Genomic DNA, 23,470 nt, shown 5'->3' with positions numbered 1-23,470 from the left:
TGTTCTGAAGCATTGTACTGGTCTATGTCTGTACAGAGTCTGTAATTCATTCCACTATCAGTAGGAGAATTCAGCCTTATGAAGGTCACTGGCCAAAGTCATCTGACTGAGTGTAGAGTGATTAATGACTTCTCTGGGATCAATATTTTCTTTAAATGTTAGGATTCAGCTTCTAAGCTGAATTCACTTCTAACAGATGACTGGGTTTTGTTTTTCTTTTTTTTTTTCTGTTGCTTGAAGAAGAAAATTAATTCTTAGTCATTATCTGATAAAGTATATTTTTTATAGTAACCGCATTGCTATCTTCAGTTTGCATGTACATGGGCACTTTGCAGCTGAGACATCAGGTTTACTGGGCACTATGCCAGGTTTCTTAACTGCTCAACAGCTGTGCAGTCTTTCTCCTGATTTGTTACAGTAGATTTTACTTTGATATTACTTAAGATAGTATTACAGTGCTCATGAACACAGACCTGGATTCATTCTGGAATTGGTACATTGGCTGCAGTACTTGAGTGCAGGATTTTTTTTTTTCTGTGGATAGCTAGAACTGCAAAGGTTTTAAGGTAATTGCAGTCATGTATTTCTGTTGCATCAAACTTTACTTATTGGCTATTCCATTAATTTTTTTCTTGGTTTAGAAGTGAATCATGTTTTCAATATAATGGATAGTCTTAATATATTATATATCCAACTCTATCCAACTCTGCACTTGATGCCTTAGCATATTGCAGTTTTTCTGCCTTTTTTCTTCTTTTAATGACACCTACTTTTAACAGACATATGTCTACTTTCGCTGCAGATTCCCACCCCTCACTTTCCGCAAGGTTTAATCATAGCAAATAGCACTTCTCTGTGCATGCCAGACCACACTGAGATTCAAGCCCTTCTGACATTCTGCAAATGTGATGTGATAATAAAATTCCACTGTCAGCCATGGAAAGATGCAGAGTAAATTACTCCACTGCCATCAAATGAATTACAGACTTCGTACAGACACAGACCAGCAGGGCATTGGCAGGGCTTTAAACTAGGTTTGAAGGGGTAAGAGAATAATAGCAAGCCTGCCCATGATAAGATACAGGATGACATAACTAGGCTAGAGGGACAGGGTGCTAGTGGGGGCCTTCAGCCTGTCGCCCTGAGATGTGCTGGCAACATTGCAGCACACCTGAAATCTTGTGACAATGAGCCAGCGATCACTGAGGCTGAAGACAACAAGACTCAAGGGAAATACTTCAAAGGAATTAAGCAGTTATCCACCAAAAAGGTGACAAGGCTGACTACTCAGCTAAAGTGCCTCTACACCAACACACGTAGCCTGGAGTTGGAAGCCACCACGCTACTAGAAAACCATGATGTAGTTGCTGTCATTGAAACCTGTTAGGATGATTCCCATGACTGGACTATGGCTATCGATGGCTACAAGCTGTTCAGAATCAACAGGTGAGGAAGGAGGGGAGGAAACTTGCCCTCTACATCAAAAAAGAGAGCGTGAAGAGCTGTCTCTAAAGAATGGCCATGAGCAAGTCGAAAGCCTATGGGTGAGAGTTAGAGACAGAGGCAACAAAGGGAGCCTTGTGGTTGATGTCTACTACAGGCTGCCTGATCAAGCAGAGCCTGTTGATGAAACCTTCTTCTTCCAGCTACAAGAGGCTCTTATCCTTCTGGGAGTCTTCAACCACCCTGACGTCTGTTGAAAAAGTAGTACTGTGAGCTGTAGGCAATCCAGAAGGCTCCTGAAATGCATCAAGGATAAATTATTGATCCAAGTAATAGACAGCCCCACTGGGGGGATGCAATACTGAGTCTGTTGCTCACCAATGCAAATGAACTGATTGCTGGTGTTAGGATTGGAGGTTGCCTGGTCTGTACTGATCATGCAGTGGTGGAGATCAGAGTCATGAGGGATGTGGGACAGAGAGTAAAATCAGGATGCTAAACTGTGGGAAAGCCAACTTCCAGGTCTTCAGGGAGTTAGTCAGTAAAACCCCCTGTTCTCAAGGACGGGGGAATGGAGTGGAGCAGAGCTGGCAGATCTGCTTTCCTTAGTGCACAAGAGCTCTTCATCTCCAGGTGCAGGATGTTAGGAAAGGAAGGCAAGAGACCACACGGCTGAGCTGGGACCTGCTGGTCAAACTGGAGAGCAAGAAGAAAATGCACAGGAGTAGAAGCAGGGACAGGTATCCTGAGAGGATGCTGCTAGTCTGTGTAGGGATGGGGACAATATAGTCAAGGCCCAATTGGAACTGAACTTCTAAGGGGTGCAAAGAAGAATAAGAAGGGCTTCTACTGATACATCAACCAGAAAAGAAGTCCAATAAGGCATATTGCCCCTCTAGTGAGCAATACAGGCAGGCTGGTAAAAACAGACAAGGAGTAGGCTGAAATACTAAACTTTGTCTCAGTCATCACGGGAAACTGTTCTTCACACACCCCTCAGTCAGATGGGTTGGAAGGTGGGGACTGGGGGAGCAATGTCACTCCCACTATAAGCAAGGATCAGGTTTGCAACCACGTGAGGAATGTGAACATCCATAAGTCTGTGGGTCCCAATGACATGCATTCCATAGTCCTGAGGGAATTGGCTGCTGTGGCTGCCAAGCCACTCTCAATGATATTTGAAAAATCATGGCAGTCAGGTCAAGTCCCTGGTGACTGGAGAAAAGGCAACATCACACTCATTTTTAAGAAGAGTAGAAAGGATGATCCAGGAAACTACTGACCTATCAGCCTCACCTCAGTGCCAGGGAAGGTCATAGAACTAATCCTCCTTGAAGCTATGCACATGGAAGAGAGGGAGGTGATATGAGACAACCAGTACCACAGCTTTACCAAGAGCAAGTCCTGCCTGACCAACCTAGTGGTCTTCTATGCACCAAAGAACAAGGGAAGAGCCACAGATGTAATCTGTCTGGCCTTTAACATGGTTCCCCACAACATCTTTCTCTACAAATTGAAAAGATACGGATTTGATGGGTGGACTGTTCAATGGATGAGGAACTGGTTACAAGATTGTACCCAGAGAATAGTGATCAATGGCTCAATGTCCAGGTAGAGATGATGAGTGATGTCCCTCAGGGGCCAGAATTAGAGCCAATGCTCTTTAAAATCTTCATCAATTATATTGACAGTGGGATCAAGTGCACCCTCAGCAAGTTTGTGAGAGACACCAAGCTATGTGGTACAGTCAACGTGCCTGAAGGACAGGATGCCATTCAGACAGACCTAGACAGACTCGAGCAGTGGGCTCAGGAGAGCCTCATGAGGCTCAACAAAACCAACCCCCACTACCAATACAAGCTGGGGGATTGAGCACAGCCCTCCTGAAAAGTACCTGGGAGTACTGGTGAATGGAAAGCTGGACATAAGCCATCAGTGTGCCCTTGCAGCACAGAAACCCAGTTGTATCCTTGACTGCATCAAAAAGTGTAGTCAGCAGTTTGAAGGAGGTGATCCTGTCCCTCTGCTCTGCGCTGCTGAGACCTCATCTGGAGTACTGCGTCCAGATGTGGTGTCCTCAGTACAAGAGAGACATGGAGTGCATGAGGGCCACAAAATCTAAGGGATGGAACACCTCTCCTGTGAGGACGGAACACCTCTCCTGTGAGGACAGACTGAGAGAGCTGGGGCTGTTCAGCCTGGAGAAGAGACAGCTCCAGGGAGACATGAGAGCAGCCTGTCAGTATCTAAAGGGGGGTGTAAGGAAGAAGGGGACAGACTCTTTAGCAGGATATATGATGATAGGACAAGGGAAAATGGTTTCAATCTAAAAGAGAGGAGATTTAGATTGGATATAAGAAAAAGCTTCTCATGATAAAAGTAGTGAAGCACTGGAACATGTTGCACAGAGAAGTGATGGATACCCCATCCCTGAAGACACTCAAGATCAGGCTGGAGGGGGCTCTTAGCAACCTGATCTATGTGTAGATGTCCTTGTTCATTGCAGGGGAGTTGGGCTAGATGATCTATAGAGGTCCCTTCCAACTCAAACCATTCTGTGATTTAAACGGTCCTGGCAAGATAAAACATGGGTGATGGTTTTTCTAATGGCTGCCATCTTAGACCATTGACAGTAGACTTAGAACATGATTAGCAGCGTTGTGGACTTGACCAAGATCAGGTTTCCTATATCAGATGATAGTATAAGAATAAAAGATACTCATGGTAAGAGGGAAGCCTATTAAGCAATGTAAAGTAGCTCTAACACAATTTAAGACCTCAAAAAAGGAGGTGATCATACTTAGGTCCCTTTGAAGAACCCTTGTTTTTTTCATGATCTAATTTTAAAAAGAGATTGAGGGCCACTCTTTTGTGAATGGCCTGCTGGTGGTGCTGGATGTTGGTTTTACAACCCAGACAAGTATCTTCTAATCAACAGAATGGAAGCATTGATCTTGTTTTTACTTCAGACAATTCACTGATAGAAACAGGTTCCCTCTCCCATGGTATCTATCCTCGTGCATGCCTTTCAGTGTGCCTCACTTTCAGCCTAAAAAGTAGCGTGGGCATTAACAGCCAGGTAACAAACAGTAGGGTCTAAATGGTCATGGCAGAGGAGACCCAGATCCTGGACTTCTTACAATGAAGAGAAACATCTAATCCATGCACAGTTCAGTGCAAGTCATAGAGGTGTGCTGCTGGGAACTGGCACTTTGTCACAGCAGTCATTTTACTGGAACGTGTGCTAAGAAGCAATGAGTCACATGCATGGTACTTGTTAATGATAAACAATGTGGCAACTCCCCATGCTCAGTTTGGAAAATGTACTATCTAGAGTATTGTTTACTCTCTCCCTAGCTGACCTGTTTCTGCTGCACCTCAGGCTTTGCAGATGCGGCTGTGCTGGCAGTGTGCCCATGAGGGCAGATTTCAGGGGTGTAAGTAGGACCAGCAGACAATATTTTTCTCCCTCTAGTAGCGAATAAAGGAATTATTTGTGTGATGACCAGCAAGGCAGCTGCAGGCAGGAAATTACTGAATGAATGCAACAGAAGAACAGGTTTATACAAGATCTGAAGTTTGACAGTCTTCATTTCATTATTGTTAGAAAACACCTTTGTATAGAAGACTAAAAATATATTGACATGGCAATACTGTCTGAGCTTGAGGTAATTTCTTTGGAGTTTTCCTTGGAAAAGGCTTTGAGTCGGGTAGAAGTCAACCTCCTTTAGCAGAGAGTTGTTCAGGGCGGCCTGATCTCGTGGTTGGCAACCCTGCCCATGGCAGAGGAGTTAGAACTCGATGATCTTTAGGGTCCCTTCTCCAGAGGTCTCTTCCAACCCCTATGATTCTGTGATTCTGTGAAGCACTAGCTATGACAAACTATCCTTGTTTCAGAGTTCTGGAGTGACATCTGCCACTGTCAAAGTTGAGGTCACGTTTTAAAAAAACTGATGCTGTTTAGATCCAAAATGTTAATTTAAATAGATCTTTCTATTAAATGCTTTTTTTTCTCTCTTTCTTTCTTTCTTCTTCTTCTTTTTTTTTTTTTTTTTTTTTTTTTTTTGCATGCTGACAGGAGAAAGAAAAAAAAAATCTATTTTAGTACATTGTTAGAATTATTATACCAGGAATTATTGTGCAGTGGTATAAAATAAGGAACAAGGACAGTAGCAGAAAATCTGGGTGAAACTACAGGATCCTGGTGACAATAGTCATAGTGCAAGAGATGTAAGTAACCAGGGAATAAGACAACAGCACAGCATCAGCACTTGAGGAAAAGAGGTTGAGGAATTTGTGGAGAGCATCAATGGAAATTTGCATCAGGAACATTCACAGCCTGATGTAAATAGGATCAATTTGTGCCGTGTGGCTCCACTGAAAATCTGTGCCTGAGGACAGAATTTGGCTTCTCCTCAGTGCTCCTTGGCTTGCTGTAGCCTTCATTTGTTTCCAGGAGCTGATAGTTACTATATTTTCACAGCAGGTAGAAATGAGGTTTAACTCTGCAGTTTCTTCAAGGAGATTTGGGAAAGAAAAGGGGAAAGAAGAAAGATGTGTGTGTTCAAGGGCTTTTTTCCTGCCTGTATGTTTTGTATTGTTCTACGTTGTAAACCCCTGTGTTTTTAATTACAGATACCTTGTGGAAGAAATTAAGAAAAGAGAAGGATTTCAGCTTCTTTTGGAGGTGAGAATTGAACTGAAATGGTATTATTGTGTTTTCTTGTCTGTTGTTTGGCTTTGTTCTTTTTAGCCAAATGCCACTTTGTATTTGAAGTGTATAATTTAATAAGCTGTGATGCACAGATGTGCTTGAACACATATGTTCTGTATTCCCAACCACCAGTCTGTATTCCCTACCACCAGTCTGCCCATTTTCATAGCTTCTGGGCCTGTATTACCTCGGGATGTATAAATGGAGTGTTTTTCTGTGAAAATGAAGAGTCTGACTGTAAAAAGGAAGTGCCTGCCAGACTTACAGATAAGATTGTGTGCTGGAAGAATAATTAGAATATTTTGACCCTAAAATGGACTTTTCATCATTGAAGTCCATTTTTTCCCCTTAATTCTGTTTCTACAACCATCTTCCTAGAAACTACCAAAATGTTGTTAATTTTCATCATTGCTAAACCTGTCAGCTTAATATTTGATCATGGTCTTGCTTAGGGGAGAGTGAGCAGGTCTAAAGATTTTCATTTTTGAGCCTATCCCCAGCCGTTTGTTTACTGAGGTTAGTATCTGGGATTGAAAAGGGGGAGAGGGCATCAAAAAGACCTGTCATCTGCATTGTTGGAAGTGTATACTTGTGAAAGACTGCTGGGTGAGTACTGTAGATAGCAAGAGAGCACTCAGAAAACAACAAATGTAAAGATGCAGATTTGGTTTTCGTTTGCTGATGCAATGAGCATTCCAGGTTAGGCTAGAATTAACATGAAATATAAAATATACCACTTGTAGAACTTAAACTTCTTCCTTTAACTTTGAAAACTGCTGATTTGAAAGTGCATACTGGGAAACTGAATATGGAGTGAAGAATGCTGGGCAACAGCACTTGATTGGCTTACTGAAGTGGCACATTCATTAAAAAACTCTCTTTTCTCCATTACTGAAGGGATTGGCAGTGAGGCTAGATCTACTGTAGATGTGAAAGATGTTGGTCAGAGCAGAGACTGCTGTTTAGTTCCTTCAGGAACAGGACACCTGGATTGAGAATGGGGTTGGAGAGGGTGCTACGGTATAGGCTGTGAGGAGGAGGTTGAGTGAAGGTTAAAAAGAAGTTTTCAGGAGCACAAGAGAACAAGCAGTGAGAATTTAATGAAGGTCAGCTAGGGCCAGTTTAGTGAGCCCTTTATGAAAGGAAATTGGACTTCAGACAAGAATCTTGGGAAGGTGATCCTCTGATACAGAGAAAGTCCTGTAACAAGAACTGCCCTGCAGCCTAGAAGTACCACTCGTGCATGTGTCATTTTGAACTCCTCTGTGGTATAACTGCTTACCTACTTGGATGAGAACTGTGACAAGATGACAACCAATAGTGAAGCATAGCTGGGAGTAGTTGGGTTTTTCTAGGATGAATGGTATTTTCAGAGGGGGATAAAGTATCTGATGTGTGAAAGGAAACAGAGACAATCAAGGAGGCAATATAGGCCGTGGCAATATGGTAATATATGCCATCTGCTTCGTCCTGCCATCTGATTCAGTTTTAGAATAAACCCTCCAACAGTCAGCTCATGCTTGCGTTCATGAGTAAATCACTGCCTCTTCAGGATCTGTGTTTGTGTGTACTTAGTGCATGCACTTTGGGGAAAGAAATGGAACTTCAAGTGCTGAGCTTTATTTCATTCAGTGACAGCAGGTGGCAGGTTTGCAGTTCTGTTCCTGCTGACAACGATATTCTCCTTGGTGATTAAATTGCATTTAATGAATTCTTTGAAGCGAGGCAGAAAATGATATGAGCAGTTCCCAGTGCCCTTTCATGAAAGAGCACATCTCAGCTGGTGGGCTCTCCTCATTCAGGGTCTGCATCGGTTGTAAGAGCAGCCGCATTCAGTGGGACGAAGCGATGGTGTGATCCATCTATCAAGCTTTCTTCTAACTTCTTTTTTTTTCGTTCAACCATACTAATGAGGATGGTGTGTGGGAGGGAGAGGGAGTGTTAGTTTATAATCCATGTTGTGATTTACAACCCAGTTAAATACTGCATTGCAATTGATATAGGTCAAGATTAACTGAGTGTTGTTGTGGTAGTATTGGATAGAATTGGAACACATATCTACTCCTCATGCTATTGCTATCTGTACAGGTAAAAGAATAAAATTTATTCCAAATTAGCATGAAATTTAGTCAGATTCTGGAATGGTCTGCTGGGAGCCTTTTTTCAATTACAGACAAAATGGAAACCTCATAAAACAAAGTGCTTTCTTTTATAATGCATGATGAACATCCATTCTTCTTGTCAGGAGGCTTGCAGTTTACTCTCCACCGAGTTTAAATGAAACATTGCTCAGGAGGGAAGCAGAGATGTGCAGTCTTTGCTCAAAAGACCTGCTTAGACATTGGACAAGATCTTTCCAGAATATGGCATGTATCAAACAAAGCATCTTGAGATGCATAAAAAAAACAGCAGGATCTGAGAAGACCAGCATTAACTCCATAACTACATAGTGTGCTGCATGTCATATGATCTAAGAGGAAATTGGCACAGTTGAGTAGAAAAATGACTAGGTGTGCAAATGCTAAATAGTGCCAAAAATAATGAGCTTGTGTAAAATGTATCATAGGAAATTTCTATTATAAAAGAACAGTAAAAAGAAAATGTAGTAACTTCAAAGAGAAAAACACAGTTTTGAAATCCATAAATTAGCTCTTTATGCCTGTCTTGCACTGTTTTTTTTTTTTTCCCCAACCAAATTTTTTAGTGAGCAAGTCAAAATTAAGTAGGTATGTGCTAAGAAATGAAGAAGAAGTCCCAATAGAATTCCATTTTCTGGCAGCAGGGAGAGTGGACAGTGTTAAAAACTATTTATTTTTTCAAAAGATGAGTTGGAGAAGGATGACTCAAGAAAGTGTAATCTCAAAAGCCTTCCTCTGCCCCAAATAAGGCAGAACTTGTTGATGAGCTGTGATGTGTATTCCTGTCCCATTTGTTATATTTCATAAGCAATCACTTGTTCTCTTTTTTAGCCGGAGTACGCAAATGTTTGTTTTTGGTACATTCCACCAAGCTTAAGAAAAATGGAGGATGGTCCTGAATTTTGGCAGAAGCTACACCAGGTGAGTGTCACACGAACAGTATTCTCTGTAGCTTACTGATGTACCTATGTACTATGTAAGAACGTGAAATAGTCCCTGGCTTTTACTGACATTAAACCACCAGTAGAATAGTGATCTAATTGCTAAATAGATACTAGTAGGATTTTTAATTTTGTTCTCTATTTAGACAAAGCAAATTTATATTTTTCTTAATGTAAAAAATGCAGACATTTACAATTATTCTGCTTACCATCAATGCTTTTAGTGGATGGCAGAGCTGAGGGAAGATGAACAGTCTTGTCTGCATCTCCTGTCTAGACAGAGTATTCATTACCTATTTCAGACACTGAACATTGTCCTTGGAACTCCTCTCACATTACCATAGAAAATGTAGGTGAGGAAGTGCTTAAGAATAAGTTTCTGATGTTAAACAACCTAAAAATGAAAATAGAAATACAATGGTAGAAACTTCATTGCTGAGTGTTTTTGGTAAGTCTTTGCCGTTCAGGTTTAAATTCGGGAACATTTTGAAAAAAGCAGTGGAGAAATTTTGTAGTAACTAACTGGAAATCAGTTGTTAAGACTTGATTAAGAAAATAATAGACACTAGTATTATGTATCATTGAATAATCTCTTCTGTGAGGAATTAAGTTCATTAAGTGTTCTGCATTTATTTTTTCCCTAGAATTTCTTACTAGAAATTAAAATTATGTTCTGATATGTATTAAAAAGATATGCATACTTCCTATAAAGCTGGCTTTTCTTTCAGCAGCTTTCTCAGGAATTGCTTTCAATATGCTGGATGCTGTGGTCTTTTTGGGGCGAGGTTTTCCTTAAACCTCTCTGTGTTGATTTGTAAAGTATATTTAACCATTGCAGTACAAAGTTGTGCATAGCCAGGGTGTGCTTTTACCATGTTTTCACAAAGCGTGGATAGACTGTGATCTATCCATCCAATCTTGTTAGGTTGGAAGGCATATATATACATATACATAGCTGTGTAACAGCTTCTATATCTGTGCAGGAGCGAGGATTTGAAAAGAGGGGGAAATGGGAAGGCATAGAAGAAATAATGCTGCAGCTGCCACCTTTGATTTATGTGTGCCAGGGAGAGGACTGAGGTGGGAATGGATATAGCACAATGAATGGCTTTGAGCACATACATTGTGTGTGAGTGAGTGGCTTTTTGAATTCCTGGTTCTTTGCTATGCTGCACAGCAGTGCTCCCAGTCATGGTGGGGAACAGTAATGATACAGATTGAGCCAAGAAATGCAGATTCCTAGCAGGTGTGGGAGAGAACTTGCATGACGTTTCTCCCAAGAACTGAGCACTACTGCAGATTTCAATAATGCTTTTCATTGGCAAGGTGACATTTTCTTGATTCTTAGTGCCTCTGATGAAGAACTAAGAAAACCAAAATCCTAAAACACACCATGGGACATAACATGTATCAGTGAGCAGGTGAGAGGGCAGCACCGAGTCTCACACAAAATAAGGCTGACTTGACGTTTTTTGCTAATGTCAATTTGTTCTGTGACCTAAGATTGCTGTTGCAAACACCATAGTCCATTCTGTGTATTGCATTAATCAGTGCAAATACATGGCTGGGCAAGTAGGAATGTGTCTTTACTAGCAAGGTGTAAGTGATGAGAATATGTAGTCTGGAGACAGTTTTGCCTCATGCCATCAGCAGGCAGAGGGGGATGTGTGCAGTTCTGACTGCAAGAGCTTCCTGCATTTTCCCATTATTTCACAAAACTAAGCATTAAGATGCTTTAGTTCACAATCTGTCTTTCAACATAATGTTTAAACATCACAGTTTTTCTACTCATTCAGAAATTAATCTTTCTTTTTGTTGACCAGCATATCTGACAATAATTAAGGAAATACATGTCTTAAAGATCCCTTGAGCAAGTGATTGATTTTATTAAACCTCTTGTTCAGCAGTATTTTTAAAAAATAAAATGATGTCTTCTAAGGTTAGCTATGTATGCTTTAGTGCTGGTGAGAGCTGATAAATCAATAACCCTGATCTCAAGTCCTCAGATTCATGAAGAATTTGCATAGTCCTATGCAAAATAACTGTGAAGGTTTTCTGATGTGCTGGCTCTTCTCCAACTTTCACGGCCCACTTTATGTGGAAATGTCAGGGCCAACTGGATCACAGCATGATACTTGATTCTGATGTCAGTCTTCCAGCTGTCCTACATAAGCTGTGTCTATCTGAAGTTTCTTTTTTTTTTTTTCCCAAGTGTTTTTTTGTTTGTTTCTGTCTCTTAAGTGTTGGGCTCTTGTGTGGGCTGTAGGTGTATAACTTGCTGTTTTCAGAATTTTATCATTTAAAATGGAAAGGTGATGGAAAAGAGCGTGCTGGAAGACCTGAAACAGCCACTGGCTGGTCATGAGTCATCACTTCACTTTAGAGAATGAGAAACAACATAGAAGTGGAAGTGTGAAGACCAGAACAAATGGTATATCACCCTGTTAATCAGTGAGATAGGGAATTATGTGTGCAACTATGGTCTTGCAGCATGTACATGTCTTAGAATTGCAGCTGGAGTTAGATGTATGGGGAAGCTGGTTCTTTTTTTTACAGTGCATCAAGGCACTGGATACATGTGTGCAGTCCAGGATGGTCCATGCCCTGAATATTTTGTAGTACTCAGCATATAGCAGACGGCATAACTCTCGTGATGCAAGGTGGCATACAATGCCATTCTTCCTAAGAGTGATTTCTTCTTATAGAAACCAGAGAAATGGAAATCTTTGTAACTGGAGAGCTACTGTTCAATTCAACTAGAAATACTTGTAAGTGTGGTTGTTTTGTCACTGCAAAATCGGAGCTGCTGCTACTGACCTGGAATGACATAATTCGTGGTGGGAAGGAGCTAGCGTTGGAATCACTTTTCTAGAGTTGTATGTGCCCCCTAGTGGAGCTTTTTCTCCTCTCCCTCTCATGAACTGCAAGATTTGCTTTGTTTACTGGTTATCACAATCAATGTGTCACTTGGGCACAGTGATTTAAGCATAATTGGAAATTATAAGCCAGAAGTAGAAGTGAGGAGAGAAATCAAAGTTTTAAGCCTATGCCATTCGAATGTTCATATTTTATCCATAACTATTGATATCTGTGCTTATTCTTACCTGCAACGATCTTCTGTTTAAAAATTCAAAGGTCAAAAATTCAACTCATACTGGAATGTCTCCAGGTGATGCAGAACTAGCTGATTATTGATAATACTGTCTCAGAAAAGCCTCCTGGAAGCACAGGTTTTGCTGGTGCACTAGGAAGTATTTGGAGGGACATATCTAGATCTACTGCCATTCTGTTGCTAACCATTCCATCCAGTTATTCCTTATATGTTCTAGATCAGCTTGGCACTTTGCTCAGACTCTATGTGGTCTGGAGGACTAAGAATGAGAAACAGAATTGTCTTTAAAAGAGCCCTCTTCTATGAAGCCTGGCTTTGCTAAGGGGGTCTGGAACATAAACTGTAGGTAGGCTGCTGCGTAACGAATACTGCACAGTAAAGAAGGATCGTGGTACTTACTGGCAAGTACCAAAGTCCTCAAAGCTGTGGCATAAAAAACTTCAGTAGATTTCTGTTCCATCTCTTTTATACTTTATTAAATTTTTGCCTGGGCTGTAATTGTAAACAACGTGTGCTGGAATATCAGATTTCCAATGGTTCAGTAAAGCTTTTGTACACTGCTGTTAGTCTCAATTATTCAAAATTCCAGCATCATAATTTAGGACTCTGTTTCCTGGGGTTTTGTTTGCTTTCTTGTCCTTTCGTGGATTTTTGGACAAATAATGCAAACTTTATTGACAATATTAGAAAGCTGAGGATACAACTTCATAATAAAGCCCATATAGCTTGGCATGTCATTTTTGCCCCTCCTCTCTCCCACTTAGTAAAGGGCAACCTTGTTCCTACCTTTCCCCCCACTTAACAGAAGAATATAGATGTCTACTAACTGAAGGCATATTTGTAAAATAGCTTGTCATGCTGACTGAGGTTGTGATACATTTATGTAATGAGAGGCTTCATATCAAAGCAGAAATATAAAGGGGTTGAAGTGGTGTTGCCTTGGCAACCTCTGAATCTTGTGGTCTTTGTGGTATAAATCAAATGCTAATCAAGAACCCGATTCAGTATTCTCTATGTATTCAAAATATATATTTACTATGGTAGTAGGTTTGAATGGGAAGGGAAAACAAGAGCTTCAACAAATTGTATTATTAAAGTTTTCTCTATCTATTTTGTAGCATGTAGAGGTGAATAACACAGGTTATAACCACAGTATTAAATGCAGAGAGCTCAAGCTGATGCACAAAATATCACTGCAAGTGTATTTCCACTTAAGATTTGTATACAAAATGTTATTGCTTAAATGCCTTGCGTTCCTTAAGTAATATTTTAAAGTGCATTTAAAGAGTAATATTAGAGACCTGTTGCTGGGAATTCTGCTCACATTAGTAATTTTTATGGTAACAAGTAGTGTTACTCGCTCTGGCTTCTTGATCTGTTTGACACGAGTTTCTTAGGAGGGGCGTATAAAATGACAGGGAAATCAATGGTAAGATTTACACAGATTTATATGGGAGTTAAATTGGCTAAATCATTGTGACTGACAGCTCTGGAGCTGTTCATCTGTCATTGTGAATGCTCTGTATTGATCTAATTGTTTCTGATCCCACATGTTTTCTTGTTGCATTGGACTAATATTATCATTAAGAAATGTGTTTGGAGAAGAATAGAAAGAAAAGGAATGGGTTGAGTTCTGTTTTTTTTTTTTTTTTTTTTTTTTTTTGCAAAAGCATGAGGATTGTTAAGGGATGGTGCCATGTCCTTTTTGCCAAATCAGTTGTGAACTTAAATAAAACTCTAGAAGTAGAAGAGACTGCTTTGTCTGGTCTAAAAGGAAACACCTTCCAAAGAGATGGATGATCCTTTCAGAGAACATGATGTGGACCTTACGAAGGGGTTATCTGAAGAATCTTGGTTTGTCACCAAAATCCTTATGGTCAACAGAAGTTCCAGATTCATCCTCTATGATTTGAGGCAGAAACACTAGGAGTTGGCACGGCTTCCCCCATCTTTAACGTGGAGTAGAGGAAGTCCCAGATCATGACTCAGGCAACTTAATGTCAAAACCACCCTTTGGAAAGAGTTGTCTGTCTTCATTTTTCAGAGGGGAAATTGAGGGATGCTAGGATCCCACAGTGGATGCCATAGTTCATGAACACAAGTGAGAAGAATCCAGTAATGAATCATGAGCATGCTCTGTGCTGATTCAGACCTCTATTTTGCCAGCTCCTGGAGGGAAGAGTTCCAAAATATCCTAACTCAATGGGACTGGCAGAATTCTGTTTTATGTTGAGAAGAGGTGAGAGCAGGACTGCAGATGAGGCAGGGCAGAAGGCGGGGAGCTCCGGAGAGAGAAGTACAGTAAGTCCTGAAACGACAAAATGAGTAATACAGTAATAAGAAGGACTTATGTAGTAATATGACCATTTCTCAGGAGAGAATGGTACCCAGAAGTTCAATAATAAAATAACTAGTCACATGTTAAAGCACCACCACCTCTTATTTTGCAACTCATAGTACATGATATACAGTAGTAGATGAATAAAATCTTCGTAGTTTAGCTGCATATAAATTACTGTTACTGTTAAGCAGAGAGATCTGAGCTCTGATAAATGAGAAGGAACAGTAGAATGGGCTGTAGTAGTAGAGGGAAATTATAGCATTGTTTTACTACCTTGTTAATGAGGGATTTGCACACTTCCCTTTTAATACATATTTTTTGCAGTTTTATTTAACTCAGCAGTAGAAACTATTTGAAACTGTTAATTAAAGAAGAGATTTAGCATGACTTTAAGTGTATCCTTCTTAGATTTGTGTTGTAAGAGCAGAAAAATAACATGCTTCTAAAAGAAAAATGTTAAAAATAGAATATCTCAGTTTCTTACCACTGGTCTGCACAAAACTGGAGTTTATGGCTTTTCTTTCTGCTATATTTATTCTTGCATGAGTACTGAAGTAGTAGGACTAGATTAAGGGGTCAGATTGACTCTTAAAGTCTCTTACCAACAGAATTAGGGATTGACTCTTTTAACATCAACAACTCCCATCTCACATTGGATCTGGATGCTAGCAGCATTCCAGTATATATTTCACCTTGGTGGAATTTTACACCTGCTTAACTTTCAGCCTGCATGCAATAGTTTGTGACTCTGTTGACCTATTCTCAAACTTGCTTTTCATGGTGATGGCTGGCATTTTAGGTGTGTGTGTGGGAAATAGAAAGGAGGTATATTTGTATGAATGTATTGTAACCGACAGTAGAGGTAATACAATAAGGCAAAAATGTGAACTGTTTCCAGATCGTGCTTTCTACAATAGTCCTAAGTGATGTTTTAGTAAATCATCATATGGCAGTGGTAAAAATTTGTGTTCTAGCTTTCTGCTTTGCCCCTCTTCCAGGCTGGCTTTTCAAGAGTAGATAGTATCAGGCTCCAGTAAGTAGTCTTACTCACGGATAAATCTTCCTTTTTTCTCTTTTTTCATTTTTAGATCCGTGTTTTCACTGAGGTATATAGGCAGGAATGAACATCAGTAAAAGAGCTGATAATTTCCTTCTGATTCATTTTATCCATCCAATTTCCATCCTTTGGGTAGCTGATCATGTCTTTTTTATCCCTGAGTCACTTCCTAGACTTGTAATATCAGGTTATATCTGGAACTGATGCTATTTACATTCCATCCAGTAATAATAACATTTCTGGCAGCAAAGCATTTCTACCTTAGGAACACTGTTAAATAGCTACTAAAACTACTCCTCAATTCTCAGAACAAAGAAAAGAAACCCAAATGGCTTTGGTGCTGTAGTGTTTACCAGACAAGAGTGCAGGGTGACTTTTGTCAGAGACTTAATGCTGAGCTGTGCGTGTTCAAGGCCCACTGAAGACTGAGGTCTATTGATCCCTAGTGCTCAGCCTACAAAAGTAATCGAAGCTGTGGGGAGACATTCTGCTGCAGCTCTGTTAAGTTGCATGCAGGCTGAACAAGGATTTCCTCTTCCACAGGCCACCTGCAGGGCAAGATTGCTCAGATCTCCAGAGGTGAAATAGATTTCACACTAGTTGTTTCTTGCTTGAAGTTCTTTTACGGATAATGGAGGGTCAGATCATTTCTCTGTGTGACAGTACATGTAATGACATGAAATGAAGCTGGGGTGGATGGACAAAGTGGAGGAAAATATGGTGTGGAAATAAAATCATGCGACTGATAGGTTGGAAGCAAAGGACCAAATCCTTCAGGGAGATTAGTGCAAGATGTCTTTTCATTGCAGTATGTAAGGCTGTGTATCTAGCTCAGATGCTAGAAGCAGTATAGACACTTAAGCCTGAAGTACGTATTATATTTAAAGCTGTCTCCCTAGGAGTAGTTAGCTAACAGTACTGTTCTCTCAGGACCCAAGGAAATAACCTATTGTAGTGGTGTATGTTTTATACTCCCTTCTTAGAGGTTTGTCTTGTGCAGTGCCTTAATTTTGCATACTGCCTCACTAAAACCTGCCTCACTATTCTAGCTTTCCTTTCAGATACAGAAAAGAAACAAGCAGATTTCAAACCACTGCATTGTTAAAAGCTTCCCAGGCAACAAAACCTTCCTTACATACAGGAAGCATCTAAAGAGTCTCATTTTCAAACTGAAAGGTTGCAGAAACAAAGGCCATGCAGATTCACTGGGACTGTATTCTCCACTTCAGTGTATTGCCAGATTCAATTGACTAAAGGGTGCTTAAGCACTGCACAGACTCTGCGCGCTGTTTCTGTATGAGCAAAGACAGTGCTGTTTAATTTATATCACTTTGAAATAGATAATTCTTGTTGCCTGAAGTAATGGATGTTTTGCATTCATTGTTACAAGTATCAACGATTATAGAAGATGAAAGAGGGGAAAACAGAATTCCATTTCTTTTCCAGAAAGATGGATTTGTTTGGGTATTACGTGAAAATTGGTGTAGTTCAAACAAAGTAAGTAGACAGTTGGTGAAACACCTCAGAAAACTGCTCTTTCCATTTTCATGAAGAGTTGAAAATGTAAGATAGCTAAGTGCTCCTAACGTGGAGATAATTGTCATCTTGATTATGCTGGCGTAAAACTGAAGCATTAGAATGGTGTATGCAATCATGAATGACCAAGGTAGAAAAGAAAAGTAACAATTATTCTTGTGAATATAATGAAAAATAATATAACATTTTCTGTTATTGTTAGCTGATCCTTAGGCTAGTATGCAGAAACAGCTAATCTGAAAACCAAGTCAACTCTATGATGGTTTTTAAAAGCAAACATTAAACTATTTTAAGAGTATAGGAAGCCAAAGGGAATTTAGGCTCAATCTGTCCTACTAGTTAATCCTTGTTACATACTTGAAAGGTAGGTAAGTTAATGAAGAATTATCAATATTGTACAGATAAAGAAAATGATGGAAAAAATGTATGATTGTAAGAGTTTCTAGCATGCTTTTGCACAAGAGCACTCCAATACATCTTCCTTATTTGTAGTTCCTATTATTTCAGTGTAGCATAATAAAAATAAGCACTTTTTGAGTCATGCTGCCACATGGAATATTGCATTTTTGTTCATTATTGCTATAGCAATGAAAAATTGTATATTTTTTAAAGCAATACTGCGAGGCTTTTTGAAAATGTTGACATGCACTTTTTGAATATAAATGTATGTGCATGCTCTTGCATACATATGTTTATGATTGTGTGTATATTTACATATTGGGATCATCTAAAATAGTCTTGAAGAGGAGGAGGATCAAATAAGGCATAGTACTGAATTAAGCTGATTTTTAGAAAAACTTTTTAACATAATCACACAGTCACAGGATGGTTGAGGTAGGAAGGGACCTTTGTAGGCCATCTGGTCCAACTCATGCTCAAGCAGGGCCATCTAGAACAGGATGCCCAGGACCATGTCCAGGTGGCTTTTGAGCAGATCTCCAAAAAGGAGACTCCACAACCTCTCTGGGCAGGCTGTGACAGTGTTTGGTCACTTTCACAGTAAAGAAGTGCTTCCTGATGTTCACCTTGAACCTCCAGTGTTCCAGTTTGTGCTTGTTGCCTCTTATCCTTAAACTGGGCACCACTGAAAAGAGACTGGCTCTGTTCTCTTTGCATCCTCCTTCATATTTTATATACTTAGTAAGATCCTCCTGAGCCTTCTCTTCTTTAGACAAAACATTCCCAACTCCCCTTTTTGAGATTCTTGTCAGCCAAATTCTCCACAATTTTGAGGTTAAATAGATCTATTGTTCGCACATTCCAATTTCTGCTAAACATAGCCAACATTTTTGGTACCTTAATAGCCATTTTTTTTCCTACCTCTGTAGAAACAAGCTAACAAAAAAAAAACCCAACACAGAAGCAAACACCCTTGTATCTCCAGTAGATATACACTTTTCAAGAAATTGTGATCTTTTAAATATATGGTATGTTCTTTGACAAAAATGTAGTATGCATTTTTAGCCTGTTTACTGCCAAATATTTTCCTTCCCGAGATTTGCTTTTAGCTATGGCAAACTGCTATACTGCTGATGTATTTTGTAGAGTTCATCTTTGTGCATCCACATTCCTGATTATACTACTTGTTTGCCCAAACAACACGTATTTCCTCTACTTAATAAGACTAATTACTCTTTCCTTTGCTTCCTTTTGGAGTTAGAACATATTGACTAATATTTTAAGTTGCCTTTGGTGCCTGCCTGTGAAGAGAACTGCTTTTAATAAGAAAGCTTAGTTTGAAGACATTCAACACAGTTAATTTAGTTTTGGTTGTTCCTATTGGCTATGTTCTTATAAAGCAGCATCGTGCTCCTACATATCAGTGCACCTCTTCATTATGCTCACTCAGTGCCATATGCACATCAATAACCAATGATGGAAGGAAAAAAAAGTTTGAGTTACAGGCTGAACTTCAAACTATAGCTTTTCTGAAAGTGTCATAGATCATGTTTAATAGCCTGTGGATCAAAATGAAACCCAATATACATTGCAGGGGAGCTCAATAATTGAAGCATCCCAGGAATGTTTAAGTACTGAAGTTCTGAGGTCACTAGAAGCTTCTTTCTTTGCTCAGTTTTTACCTGAATAAAAGTTGTCCCCTCTCTCCCTCATCTTTTCTTTCTGTACCACACAGTACTCATATTTTCATGCACTGACTTAAATGATTTTGCCTGGCATTTTGGGGAAAAATGAACTCCTTTCTCTTCCCTTTGCTCCCCCTGGTTTTCTGAGCAATGAGAAAAACAGTCATTGAGCTCTTTCCTCCTTTCTGGGTGCCTGCAGAACAGTCCTACTATGGCACTGAGCATGTGAAGCTAATCTGCACATCAGCTCTGAATTCACTTCTTTCACACGTGAGGCTCTGAAGCATTGTAACTGGTCCTTTGCTGGTGAGAACACATAATGATTTTTAGGTGAACTTGCAGTGAACATTTTAGGGTGCTCAAGGGATTGATGAAACGATTGTCCAGCAGAGCTTTTGGTTTAGTACACAATCATTGTTTATGTTCTTTAACCTTGCTAATACATGGTATTTCAGCACTGAAGGATTCATGTGAGATGAAAGTGATGGCTGTTCCCCTCACTGGTCCTTTGCATAGGATGAATCTCACTGAGAGTGAGAGCAAAGAACGTAGCCAAGCAAAAATAATTTTCAGCAGTTATTTAGTAGTTTGGGCATGACTTTTCTTGTTTTTTGCCCACAGCAAAACTGTATTTTGGAGTGGAAGCCACTACTTCTCAGTCTGCGCCTATGTCAGTGCAGTCTTTCCCTCTGCAGGGGTGTGGTAACAGGAGATTCTCTGAATGTGTTAAACGTTTTATGAAGGTACTTGAAAATCAGAAATTGCATATGGGCTGAAGTTGCCTCTAGTTACAAATCTGTCTAGTGGCATTCTCACCATTCTGCCCTGTCAACTGGTACCTGCTGTGGTTTCTGCATGAAACAAGCGTTTTCGAGCATTCTGGTTTTTTTGTTGTGTTTAATAAATAACAGCAAAGAATTGGCTGTAGTGCAATAACAGTGATTACAAGATTAATAGCACAGTGATATTTCTGATCTCTTTATAGGGAATTAGAGAGAAAGAAATTATAATTTGAATTCCACCCATAGTTAATGGACCCTCACAGCATGAGATGTTGTGTATTTGATGGAAAACTAGGTATCTCTTTGCCCAATCAGCCAGAAAACAGGAGCAGCTTAAGTGTACAAGCCTTTATTTTACCTCCAAGGAAAGGTATCCTTTTGCTTTGGTCTGAAACATGGGCAACAATTTCAACACTGACTTAACCTACCTGGGGAAATATTTTATTCTATTTGTTATGTTGGGCATAAGTGGGGAACTTCCATGTCACATGGAGTTGTAGAGGGTACTAGGGCATATGCAGTATTTCTAGAAAACAATGACAAACATACACAGGTTACGAATATCTAATTAAAGGATTCTCTACTGGTTGTTTTGGGATACAGGTGAAACATTTATGGCTTTACACTTCTGCTCAAACTGGACAGTTTATGAAGATTTTGTAGAAGAACAGTGGTGCATGAAAATGTCCTTGCTTTGTTCCTGGTAGTCCAAAGGATGCATTTTTTGAGGAACACCACAATAGGAGTCCAAGTACTACAGAGGAGAGCATGCTCTCTGCCAAAGAGGAGCAATGAAGCTGTTGTGCTTTTCCAGCCACTCTGCTGTCTCTCTGCCCTTTACTGCCACTTCTTAGCACCAGTTCTTTACCAGTACAGTGTTTGTGCTCTTACGATCTGAATGAGCCATGTATGCTGGGAGAGATGTGTCCGGACAGTGGGTGTCCAGAGATCTGTGAAAAACATCAGCTGGCTTTATCTTTTTCACTTGAAAGTACACTGCAACAGAATTGTGCCTGCTAGGCAGGAAAGCATTACCCATCGTTTAACAAGCTTTATACTGCAGCATGTGACTTACGAATCTAAGTGAATAAACTATAATTTACATGTTTGCAGCTGTTTTGCATCTAGCCATAAACTTGAAGCCTATGATCAGGAAGAATGAAAGGACAGAATAAACTACCTGGCTTCCTCTGTATTCATCGGGGCTTTTCTCTGGGGAGGCTAGAGACTTCTGTATAAGCACGCCTTCCAGAAAGGGCATCTATTCTTGAATGAAAAATATCAAGGAATGGCAAAACTGCCATTTTCCTTGACATCTTCTTTGAATTGTTAAATTGCCTTCCTGTATAAAAAGAGATTTATGGGAAGAGATGAAAAAGTGTATTTCCACACTAAAATAGCCTTTCTACCCTTCTTCTCTATCTTCACACTCACAAACTATCATCAAGTCGCTGCTCATTCTTTTATTTATAAACTATATGGATTCACATCTTTAAGTCTTCATTAATCATTGAATCACTTTTGTGGCTCTCAGTGTTCTTCCAGTTTTTCATTATCATAGAAAAAAAGCGAACATCTGAACTCTGTATTGTTGCCAGTACCTGAATCTCCAATACTGTATGTGGAGATAAAACTGTCTCTTAATGCTTATGGCCAATCTTCTGTGTTTTCCTTTGGGAGCTCAAGCTGATGAGGCTTTGCAAAATATCTGTATTGCACTGATGAATGCTGAAATCAAAACTTTTCTTGGAGAACAAATGACTATTTCAGGAACAAAAGAATTTGTGAAGACTTTTTTTTTTTTTCCCATTGGATCAGGGAAAAGACTGAAATCCCAGATTAACCAGTGGTCCTGGGATCCATGTTAAGATCAGCCCTGACTGTTTTAAAGCCATCCAGATAAAAGACCTAATGACAAATCTTTATTATTTGTCTCTTGATGGAGCTTTTTAAAGCTGATCTTTGGTCTGATGTAGAGTGAAAATAATAACTGAGAACTCTTGTTTCCTGCCAGAAAGGATTTTTGGTTTCTGATATGTTGTCTGGAAGCTGATAGAAATTTTGTTTTGTTGCTGATTTGTACAATTTTCAGAGGCAGTCCTTTAGGATAGTCATCCATTCTGAGCTGAAAATATTATTTTTTCCGTAATGCATAACTTACCATTGGCTAAACTAAAAAGCTGCTGTAAGAGTGTGTTTGAGCACAGCAGGTCTGTGCAATGGCCTGTCTACTTCTGTTTTCTTCATCTGTGAGTCTCTCACTCACACATGGTATCAGCTGTCATTTACTGACTTCCAGAAAATTAACAGTGGGGATTAGTATTAAGACTGATCCTGATCTCTGTGGAGTCTCAATGGCAACTGCATTTGATGGATGTTCTGATTGCTGCTTGCGAAGGTATGCTTCTTATTCAAATCTTAGCATTACTTTTTCCTGCTATTTTTCATCTATGTAGTTTTTGCGAGGCTTTCTTATTAATGCTTTGTGTGAATAACTCACCAAGAAAATTTGTAACATCAGCAAAATTGTGAAGGCAGACTGACCATAAAAATAGTGTTTGGCAAAGATATAAATGTAACTATACCCCGAAGGCTAAGTTTCAAATATGTTCAGATCAGTTTTAAAGTAACTATATATTCTTACCCTTTAGTTCATTATAATTTTAATCAGTTATGAGCATTTCCTTTATTTCACATTATATTCATATTGACTTAAGCATCCTAATTTCACTAGGTCCATCACATTGCTGCTTCTAATCTTTGTTTGTATTCTAATGTTTGTATTCTGCAATTTCCTTAGTATTCCAGAATTTATACAAAGATTCAGTCAGCTTTTTAAAATTCTTGGTTGCCAGCCATCCAGGCCTATAGATCTGAAAATATGCCCTCCGTAGATGTTTAACATCCCACTAGCTGCTACTGGATTGGAAAGTTCATTGTCTTTGTGGTGGGAATCCTTCGCCCTGCTCCCTCCCTGCAGAAATGAAAGGTTTATTGAGCACTTCTGCCTTGTCTGCATTTCTAACGATTAGCCATGGCTCCGGCTTCACTCAACCCTAGCATATGTACACTTGCACATAAAATGTTTCTTCTTTCCTTAATCCTGTCAATCAAGGACTTCTTTTCCTTCTGATAAATGTTCTCCATGTCACATTTATATTGATTGCTATCTGATCCATTTCCCCTTTTCAACTTGTTAAACATTGCTTTGCTGTCTTCACTTTGCCAATGAACCAGGATGGGCTTTTAGATAAAGCTGTCTTCTTTCTTGATTGAAAGATTGCAGTCCTTGGCCTTCTAATCTCTTCTAAAAGAGCTTTAA

The 23,470-nt window shown here is 39.6% G+C and overlaps 1 protein-coding gene across 3 annotated transcripts in view; it reads left to right on the top strand.

Moving 5' to 3' along the window:
• The window catches only part of GADL1 (glutamate decarboxylase like 1), a 163,630-nt gene that overhangs the window by 118,664 nt on the left and 21,496 nt on the right, over nt 1–23,470 (top strand). For 2 of the 3 annotated variants that reach the window (XM_021387862.1, XM_021387863.1), the window contains exons 14-15: nt 6,079–6,130; nt 9,127–9,216. In XM_021387862.1, the coding sequence (XP_021243537.1) occupies nt 6,079–6,130; nt 9,127–9,216 (142 nt within the window). Of the gene's footprint in view, nt 1–6,078; nt 6,131–9,126; nt 9,217–14,514; nt 14,650–23,470 lie in introns of all 3 variants that reach the window. The other variant, XM_021387861.1, reaches the window with a different exon arrangement.

Source organism: Numida meleagris, chromosome 2 (assembly GCF_002078875.1).
Source record: "Numida meleagris isolate 19003 breed g44 Domestic line chromosome 2, NumMel1.0, whole genome shotgun sequence".
NCBI lineage: Eukaryota > Metazoa > Chordata > Aves > Galliformes > Numididae > Numida > Numida meleagris.
The sequence above is the reverse complement of the archived record's forward strand: the minus strand, read 5'-3'. Positions and strand labels throughout refer to the sequence as shown.